Source organism: Cyprinodon variegatus, unplaced genomic scaffold (assembly GCF_000732505.1).
Source record: "Cyprinodon variegatus isolate N-32 unplaced genomic scaffold, C_variegatus-1.0 Scaffold509, whole genome shotgun sequence".
Lineage (NCBI taxonomy): Eukaryota > Metazoa > Chordata > Actinopteri > Cyprinodontiformes > Cyprinodontidae > Cyprinodon > Cyprinodon variegatus.
In genome coordinates this window covers 165,898-175,993 of record NW_015150962.1, presented here as the reverse complement: position 1 = coordinate 175,993, position 10,096 = coordinate 165,898, and the positions used below count along the sequence as shown (strand labels likewise).

General features: G+C 35.4%; 2 protein-coding genes across 3 annotated transcripts in view; both read left to right on the top strand.

Moving 5' to 3' along the window:
* The window catches only part of LOC107094854 (kelch repeat and BTB domain-containing protein 12-like), a 7,986-nt gene extending 6,061 nt beyond the window's left edge, over positions 1 to 1,925 (top strand). The window contains exons 9-10 of one of the 2 annotated variants that reach the window (XM_015390718.1): positions 108 to 305; positions 457 to 1,925. In XM_015390718.1, coding sequence (XP_015246204.1) covers positions 108 to 305; positions 457 to 605 — 347 coding nt within the window. In that variant the 3' untranslated portion in view covers positions 606 to 1,925. Of the gene's footprint in view, positions 1 to 107; positions 306 to 431 lie in introns of both variants that reach the window. The other variant, XM_015390719.1, reaches the window with a different exon arrangement.
* Positions 1,926 to 3,457: 1,532 nt separating this feature from the next.
* Positions 3,458 to 9,637, top strand: LOC107094847 (bone morphogenetic protein receptor type-2-like). The gene is made up of 10 exons (XM_015390708.1): positions 3,458 to 3,626; positions 3,820 to 3,984; positions 4,134 to 4,223; positions 5,874 to 5,977; positions 6,060 to 6,281; positions 6,805 to 6,919; positions 7,630 to 7,787; positions 7,943 to 8,087; positions 9,323 to 9,459; positions 9,539 to 9,637. The coding sequence occupies exons 1-10, from the start codon at positions 3,458 to 3,460 to the stop codon at positions 9,635 to 9,637; spliced, it is 1,404 nt and encodes a 467-aa protein (XP_015246194.1).
* The last annotated feature ends 459 nt before the right edge of the window (positions 9,638 to 10,096 follow it).

Below are 10,096 nucleotides of genomic sequence, written 5' to 3'. Positions count from 1 at the left end.
CTGAGCAATTTAGAAAGAGTAAAAGGTCAAATGGAATTAAATTATAATAATGCTATTTGTAAGTTTTCCTTATGCAGGTTTTTTTTGTTTTTTTGTATATTTTACAGGTGGAATAGGATGTGATGGTGAGGATTGTGGACAATCACGACGCTGTCTCAGCTCTGTAGAGATATACAACCCAGATACAGACAGTTGGAGGCCAGGTCCAACACTCCCTACAACCTTACTTTCCCTCCGTACCAATGCCTCCAACTTAGGAGTGGTAGAAGGAAAGCTCTACCTTTGCGGATACTACAAAGGGGTCGGTTAGTGTCATTTGCCAATCATTTTGCATTGCCTCTGCAAAAGAGTGGAGTTTGCTTGCTGCATTCCAGTTGCATCAGAATTCAGGAATTTAAGGTGATTAATGAAATTGTGTTTCTGTAAATTAGATTTGGGTCAATATGTTCATTGCAGGGCGTCATGAGATCATCACGAAAGAGATTTTAGAGTTGGACCCTAGAGACAATGTGTGGACAGTCGTGGAGAGACGAGCAGCGATGCATGACAGCTATGATGTCTGCCTGGTGGCTAACCTCAATCCTCGGGACCTCCTCACACCCTGACGCACGCCCTTATGACACTGAGAAACATTGTGTGGGCCTGAAATGTGTAGGTAGCAACTGCGTAAACTTCTGTCCTAACAAAGTTTGTTTCAGCTGAATCATTGTAGCATTTGGAAAAAGAGTAAATTAACTCTAGGCTTACAGAATAGTTTATTTCACCTAAACGTTTGTAAAACTCATCAGCACAAAAGCAGATGATTAAAACCTTTTCGAAGCTTTACACTAAATTTATAGTTTCAGGATAAGATAAGAAGTTTTTTGTTAAATAAGGTGTATTCGTAACTTATTATCACCGCTTGTCAAGAAATATTTGTCTCGATTCAGAACAGAGGAAACTGTTTTCAGGCAAGAGAGACAGTGGGATTACTCAAAATTATTATTTAAAACCAGAGAATCAGAGTAGCAGCGTCTAGCGCGTCTATAACAGAAAACTCTGCAGAAGGAAACACAGGTTAGTGACCACGTAAATTTAACAGAGGAAGATAATGGACGTGAGTCACTAACCTGGTTTAGAAGTTTAGTCTGTGCAGGTGTTGCCCTGAGTGTCTCAGATGCTGCAGCCCTGAAAAGCAAGCAGGAGACAGATTAGCAGAATAGCTCAGACTGGACAGCCAGGCTCCGTGGTTAAGAGGCAGAACAGGTCAGGATCAGGAAATCAGAAACACTAAGGTAATGCCAAGGACCCTCTCACAGCAGGCTGGAGTAAACAAGAATAATTAGGCTCTGATAATTGGGAGCAAGCAGCTTGAATAGAGGCAGGAGCAGGTGGATAAGATGAGATGAAAAACTGGGCATAGTTTGACAGGTAAATGGAATGAATAATTAAGCCAGTCATCAGTGCTAAGATCATTACGACAATAAAATCTTTCTATTATATATTTTTTAAAACAGTAATTTTATTGTTTTAAAGAGATTATTCTGATTGTATATGAACAAGTATTTTCAAACAGGAAGAGCTCTTTGTATTTTCATTTGCAATTTCACAACAAAATACAGATAAAGGATCTCTGAACATTCGTATTTACACAGACTGACTAAATTGACTAAAGTTTATTTTGGAGTGTAGTCTTTAAACTGTGATGGATATTAATTTTGTGTTTGAAAAATAGTTTCTCTGTTAATTTGTGAAAGTTTTATGATTGTGTATCCCGCTAATAGAGCAAAACGATCAACTAATTTTTAGAAATGTTTTTTTCTCCCAATGTCCTGATGTTTCAAAGGATTCTCTGTTGCCATGAAGTTCCAAAGCTTTTGAAAGAGGTCAACAGCATCACAGGTCTTCACCATATTTAAGAGTGAACACTAAGTGTCCCTCAGATAACAACCGATAACAACCAACAACAGATAACAACAGTCTGGGTATGGTTCCTTCTTTTCTAAATACAGTTGTGCACCAAGATTCAAACCAAGGATCTTCAAGTCATTTGTGAGCAAGTCGTATGTGGACGAAGATTATTGGCCTTCACAAAGTCGAGACCTCAACTCACAAGAAAGGATTTGGACTAAATTAGACCAGAGACTGCAAAAGGCTGCCCTGTCAGACACCAGTGTCTGACTCTACAAATGAAGGCAAAAAAATAAATTTAAATAAAATAAAATCTCATTAGCAGACTCCAAAGCCCTCTGGTTTATTAAAAGTGTTGATACTGTTATGGCTGCAACTGTGATTAGTATCATTAATAAACACTGTGAATACAGAATTTTTGACACTATTGTGTGTTTTCCCCAATAGTGCCAGGAAGTCACATATGAATGCATCACGCAATGTTGAGTTATTGTGTATGTAAATAGGTTTTGTTTTTGTTTTTTTGTTTTTTTTTAACAGAAATTTACTCTGAAAGGATTAAAACTGCTACAGCTCATGTCTTTTAAATGTTATCCCTGTACCCTCCTGCTAATAAATGTTTATTCATGTTTATGCTGTAGTATTTGTTTTTTTTAATCTTGATTTTATTATCAAATTTTGCCATTTTCCAAGTAAAGAAAAAAGGGATAAAGTTTTAAGTTTTTAAGTTGCTGATTACCTCCAAAGATGAATACTCACTTTGGTAAAAGGTGATGTTTGTTTCATTTGCTCTATGAACCCACAGTATTTGCTTCTGTACAAAATAACATAAAAGACTGCTCATTCAATAGAAGTAACAGAAATAAATACATCTTCAAGAAAACTTGAGTACAAATTAGAAAACTAATAAAAGCATATTCAGGTCACTTTTTGCAGCTGCATCCTTTAAACACCTTTAAATTGTGTAGTCCTTACATCTTCTTTGTTGCAAAAAAAAAAAAAAAAAATCATACTGTGAAATTCTCTTTTTGTGAATTTCCCATAACAACTGTAAGGTAGACACACCGGGAGTCTCTTTAACCAGAACCAGTGTCCTTCTGCAAGGATAACGGTGCAGGTGTATCAGTGGGAGTGATGATGGCAAACGTGGGAAACTCCTCTGACATTCCCAAAAAGGATACTTCCAGCTTCCAGTCTGATACTGATCCAGCATGAAGCAGTTGCACTCCGTTCTTGCTTTGGGTGAGTGAACTAAAATTCTTTCCCTCTTTATAACTTTTTAGCTGCATGCTTTTAAATCTCTGCTCATTCATTTTAACCTGTTTTGCATGATAAAACTAATACATCATGTGCATCATATCACTGCTCTTTGCACGACACAGTGCTCTAAAAAATTTGTTTAAATCAATAGTTCTAAGAATTTAAACACATTAAAAAAGCAGCATCTGGTTTTATTTCCTCATGTATTTTTAAAAAACAAATAATGTTCACTTTTCATTCAAAAAAACCTTATTTAGTTATTAATTCAGGCTTTTTCTTTCTGATTTTAGAATTTCTCTTTATGCTCATGGTTCACCAGTCCTTGCTCGAGAAGAGACTCTGTGTTTACCAAGTGACGGACAGCAAATACTCCTCTGCTGGTAATGTGAGTGGCTCCGAGCAGCTCTGTGATAAAACTGACTGCTGTTTGGCCATTTTTCAAATCATAAATGGCCAGCCAAAGGTTGACACTCTTGGTAAGATGGCACATGTCCAGATCAGAGAATCATAAACTTATTTAACTCATAAAAGCTAAATTAAGATTTTCTTTAAAGGTTCTTTGATTCAGTATCCAAAAGCAAATGAATGTAAAGAAATTATTTAGAAAACAAAGAGCGTTCCTTTTTATTGTTTTTTATTGTTTTCTTCTTTTTTTTCTGTTATTTTTAGCATGTGGCATAGCAAACATGGTTTGCCCTGATGCAACCTGCAGGGCGAAACCACACTTCATAGATCCCTACATTCAATGTACATGCAGAACAGACCTGTGCAACGGAAAAATCACATGGAGTCCAGAAACAGAACAGCCTCCAGTAACCCAGCATTACACAGCAGGTATTGACTGAAAGCAGCAATCACCAGTTAATTTATTTTAAGGACAAAACTCAGCTTTACTTTTTACATGAAATTTATCTTTTTTCTGACTAATGAAAAAATATATTGATTTGCTCTTATTTGAAGTTATGCTCTTTATTTTCTTATAGCTAAATTCATAACAGTGCTGGTGGTGATTCTGTTCTTTACTGTCCTCGTGATTATTGCTACCAAATGGAAAAACCTTGGCAAGAAAAAAGGTAAGTTTGTTCATTCTGGACAATTTTTGTTTCAAAATGTTGTTTTTGGAAACATGTCAACTAACAGAATGAAATTCAAATAAGATAAAACCAACACTGCAGAGGGAATATTTTTTTCACAGACCCACAATGTTTCATTGTAAGTTCAATATAGAGAAATAAAATACTTTATCCTCAAGCTGTTTACTTGATAAAACATGGCCAGGGACAACTGAGTCCAGAAGACTTGGAACACCGAGAAAATGTCTTATGTTGTTGGTCATAACCGAAGCGTCCTCCTAATGATTCTGTATAAAAATCATCAAATCACCTTAATGTTTCTCATCGACTTTAAAAAAACAGTTGCCAATCTGACTAAGGACTGCTTCATATGCTAATGAGGTTTAATGGTGGATTTTTTTTACAGTGATAACCCCTAAAAAATCAGAACCCAGGTTGTTGATCCCAGTAAGATAAAAAGTAAGATATATGCATTGTAGGTATATGTAAACACACCACATATATATTCAAATACTGATTTTTTAAAAATTCTTTTTAGAATGCTATGTAACTCAACTAATATGTATGATTTTTTTCAAATGTATTCTCTATAAGGTGTTTAATTTATGTCTTTTTTTCCCCCACAATAATGCAATACTGATGATATAAAAACACTTTATCTCAAATTCTATGTCATAGAGGTGAAGACATGAATTAATTTATGTATATTAGTGCAATGTTAAGCATGAAAAACTGCTTTGCTGTTAGTGATGAAAAACCTTAATTCTTGGTGGGTTAAAGAACTTCTCTTCATAGTAATAACACTCAGCTCTGATATTTTATTAGAGTATAATATTGATCTTGAATTTTTATTAAGAAAATAATTCTAACAAATTCTCAGACAAATTAAAGTGCCTTGCTCATGAACAGTGAATCAACATACCTGTCAGCATGTGCAGAAGTCTGACTGAACATTTCCTTTATGTGAATTGTATAAAATNATATATATATATATATATATATATATATATATATATATATATATATATATATATTATGTTATTTCAATTACTAATATGAATTAATCTTTTTCTATAATAGGAGGGTATGTAAACTTTCAAGTACAACTGAGCATTTAATGTTAAGATGCTGTAAAAGAATATAGCAAAATCACTTGAAGTGTGGTTTTTTTTTTCTAAATATTTTTCAGTTTTCTCTATTCCAAGTGTTTTTACTGTCCTTCTTATTTTTGTTTTTCAGAGAAAATAAAGCTGTTTCTGGCTTATTGCTACATTTGTTTAACTAAAACCTCAGATTAAGATTCATGTCTGTTTCTTTAAACAAGTAACACAGAGCTGCACTTTGTTGGGCAATTTTAGTAAAAAAAAGAGAGAGAAAAACCTCGGTTATTTCACACGAAAGGGAAGGAAAATATTCCTCAGTGGTTCTTTGAACTTTTTATCTAACAATGAAGTTTCATGTCTCCGCTCAACCTTGGGTTTCTTTCATTCTCTTCTAATGCTGACCTTGGTCTTTATCTCTGCAATATAACTCCCCTTTATCTTCACTTGTCTTTCCTAACATCCCAGCAGATGTTTAGTAAAGCCAGTTTTAAAATATTAAATACATATGTGTGTTTAAAATTTTTTATTTTTGATGTATATTTTTTAGAGGATCCTCTGCAACCTTCCTGTCATGACTATAATGTTCAACCACTGTGTTCCTGTCAAATAAAAGCCTCAGAAAACCAGATACCTGACATTGTACTACAGGAGGTAAGTCCTTTCCATTAGACTGTATGGGTGTTGTTAAACCATGATGTAATGTTCTGATTATTTAAAGTTTTTTACCGTACAGGTTTTGGGACAGGGGCACTTTGCATCTGTTTATCAAGCGAAGCAGAGGGGATCAGTGGTGGCTGTTAAAGTGTACCCTGCAAACTGGAAACATATGTTCATCAAGGAAAAGGAGGTTTATGAGCTTCCACTGATGAAGCATGAGGGGATCGTCAAGTTCTTAGGCACTGGAAGGAAACCAGACAATGGCAGCCTTCTTATTGTGCTTCAATATGCTGAATATGTAAGTTGGAAAATTCCCTTTATTGTTAACCTATTTATACACCTGCTACTTTATGAGATATACTTTGCTATGACTAGATTGGATCCCCTTTTGCCATCATAACAACCTTAATCCTTCTAGCATAGCTTCAAAAAGGTACTGGAAACATTCCCCAGAAAGTTTGGTCCATATTGACATGACAGGATCAGGCAGATACTGCAGATTTGTCAACAGCACATCCATAATGCGAATCATGTTGATATATATAACTATAAGGAACACTGATGCATATTTTTCAGCCAGCTACTGCTAGATGAAAAAACAAAAAACCTTTTCTACCGAATGTAAATAAGTTCTAATATTTAAATTGAAACAAGGATGTTTCTGTAACCCATATTTCTTTTCTTTCTCCTATTCCTGTTGATGCAAAAAGTTTAAATTCTATGGATAGAAAGCTGGATTTATACTGACTTTTATGCCTGTTGCTCAGGCTGTCAAACTTCTCACACTTAGTCTTGGACGGCAAACTTTTCTTTGATTTCAGGGTTCTCTTCACTCTTTTCTGTGTAAACACACCAGCAGCTGGATGCTGTCCATGAAGCTCTGCCAAACCTTATCGGAGGGACTTTCCTATCTTCACTCTGACCACCACAGCAATGGTACTGGCCAACATCATAAACCACAAAAATGTGTTTGCATGTCCCTTTAGTAGCAATCTTTTTCTGTGAGAGTTAGATTTGAAGGTACATAAGCATTCCTTTAACCAATAGCTGTAATAAAAACTGCTAATAAAGAACAAAAAAACATGTGTGACGAATAATGGATTTCTACTTCAGAAAGAGTAAATTTGTTTTACACAGGGTGTGCAAAAAACAGTACAGTTGGATGGTATTTGCAGACATTAAGTTGAACTGTGTTTGTATCACCTCAAACAGTTATTTTAAGGCAGTGGGGATGGAGCAAGGCTTAGAAACCCTGCAAATCCAGTTTAGTTTACAGGTTACAATGACTCAAGATATATAATTCCTCTTTTAACAGAATGTCATCTAATTTCTGGAAATTATATGACAAGGAAATATGCTTTTTTCTTGCTTCTTTTAGTGCTGTTGCCTACAATAAGGATATAATAAACTGTGCTGCACATAGAAGTGTTAGGTTTGGGTTCCTCACTGCCCAAACTTGAATCTCATTGGTGGAGGGACAGTATTTGATGAAAAGACATGGAGTATTTTAATACTTACCCGACATTCTACTGGCTACCGCTCACCCATTATATGTCATTCAAGGGAAATGTAATTAAAAACACTCAAAAAATGAAACTGAACTTAAAGCTTTGTCTGACTTTTTTAATTTTTATTTTTTTGAAAAGGCATGCACAAACCTCCCGTTGCCCACAGAGACCTCAGCAGCTCCAATGTACTGGTGAGAGCTGACTGGACCTGCGTCCTGAGTGACTTTGGATCCGCCACTATACTGCGTTCTTGTTCAGGACATCGCTTTTGGCAGGACCACACCACAAACATGCAGGTGAGATGTTTTGTTTGGAATCTGAAGTCAAACAGCAAAATGAAGTAATGTGAAGGATGCTCGACTGAAAAGATTTATGACATGTAACACCATGTAACACATAAGGACTCTAAAATCAAACATGCATATTCACATTTTTCCAGCGTCACCCTCAGTTTTGCACACTCAACTACATGTCCCCGGAGATCTTGGAGGGTTCTGTTAATCTCAGCAGCAGCTCATATCTGCTGCAGGGGGACATTTATGCCTTGGGTCTGATTTTGTGGGAGGTATGGATGCGCTGCTCTGATTTATTTCCAGGTAAGCCACTGGTATCTTAAGTATTTTTAATTTTTGGTCCTAATTAATATTATCTCATCTTTGTCTTTATTAAAATGTCAATTTGTGAAGATAATTGGTCAAAATGTTCTATATGACCTCCTTTATTTGAACACCATATAGAAGTAGATCATTCATTGTTTTCACTGCTCAGATCATTTTATGTCTCTGACTCATGTGGGACAGTTTAAAAAACACAGTTAGGAAATGTAGATGTATACAGTCTAAATAGTGGTCACAGCATCAAACTGCAATTAAAATAAATAGCTTCAAGCACTAAGAAATAAAATATATAATATATAATAACATATAAATATAGCAGCTTGATTTAATATAAATCTGGATTAAATAGCACTGGAGGGTGGATCTAGTGTATTTTTTACAGAGGAGGCTAAAATCAAAAACAACTTTCAGGATATTTAAACAACTCAACATAATAAAACTCTGTTTTTAAACCTTCTACATTTATTTACATGTCCTGGTGTCACTTTTGTGTTTGATACGGGACGGTCATGGGTTATGCATGATATCCTACTACCATTTCCTGAGTAAATAATGGTTAGCTTCTACCTAATAAAGACTCATGCAAATGTGATAACAGAGTCAAATTTAATGATAAAAGTTCAGAAAAATTGTGGATTGTTCTTTTGGACATCTTCTTTTGAGATGACGGTGATTCTCTTTGGCCTTGCTCCCTCTTTCAGAAGCCATTAGCTTCAAGTTGTAGAAGACATCAGGAAATATATAAACTGCATGAATGATATAAACTACTTATTTCCTTTTAGGTGAAACTCAGTTTAAATATACGGAACTATTCCTTTTATGTTTAGCTCTGTAGATTAAAATCCTTAATAAATGAGGCACTGATGCCTCTGAATGTGGACCACATGGTGGCACTCCAAAACGTCTCACAGAGCTGAGAGTCTAATAGATCAGCTTCTCATATCTAAACTATTTCATTAATCTTATAAAAGTCTAAGACATTACGAGAATGTTAAATTATTCTCCTAGAGATAAAAGTCTATTCTAAAGATATATTATCTTTGATGTTATGCTACTTTTAGGATGGTGCTCTAAAAAAGAGACACTTTGATGAAACATTTGCAAATGAAGTGTTGTTTTCCACATTGCATGTTTCACATTTTATGCAAACAAACCATTTTCTCCACAGACCACAGATTAGGTTAACGTCAGTGTGCAAACATCTCCATCTACAGGGGGCGCTGTTCCACAGCATCTTCTGCCTTATGAGTTGGAGCTGGAAGCCAATGTTACATTTGAGAGGCTCATCCTCTATGTGTCTGAGATGGACAGGAGACCATCCATACCTGAAAATTGGAAAGCGCTCCCGCAGGTATTCATCAGCCCGTTGCTGTAGTGTTGGCTGGATATCAGCAGTAACATAAGCTGACTGGCTGCTAATCATTTCTCAGGGAGCTGGAGTGAAGGAGCTGCTGACAGACTGCTGGGACAGCGACACAGATGCTCGTTTGACGGCTGCATGTGTTGTAGACAGATTAATCTCCCTGTAACCTTCTTCACATACAGTAATGTTTGCTGGTTTTCTTCTCAACTGACATACACATAAAAAATAATAATGCTTTTTTTGTTGATTATTGTAATTTTTTATGTTTAGCCTTTCAATTAGAGACTGTTTTATGTGAGCTTTGTTGTTGCTGTTGTTGTTTTGCTCTTTGGATTTAAGGCACATAGACTCTGAGAAAGTGTTTTTATAGTGTATAAGTGTATAAAAGTAAAATGGCTTAAGAGAAATTATACCAAAATGCTCCAAAGGAAAATATACTTATGTACCCATGTCCACAGAATGTAAAATAATATAACTGCTGAGACATTAATTACTAGACTTGAACATGCCACAGTGTGGTGTGGTTCCGTCAACAAATTGTACAGCTGTCTTGGGAATGCAAACAATTTCTTCTACTGTATGTAATGCTTGTCATTTTTGTTTTGCTTTTTTTTTTTTTTTTTTT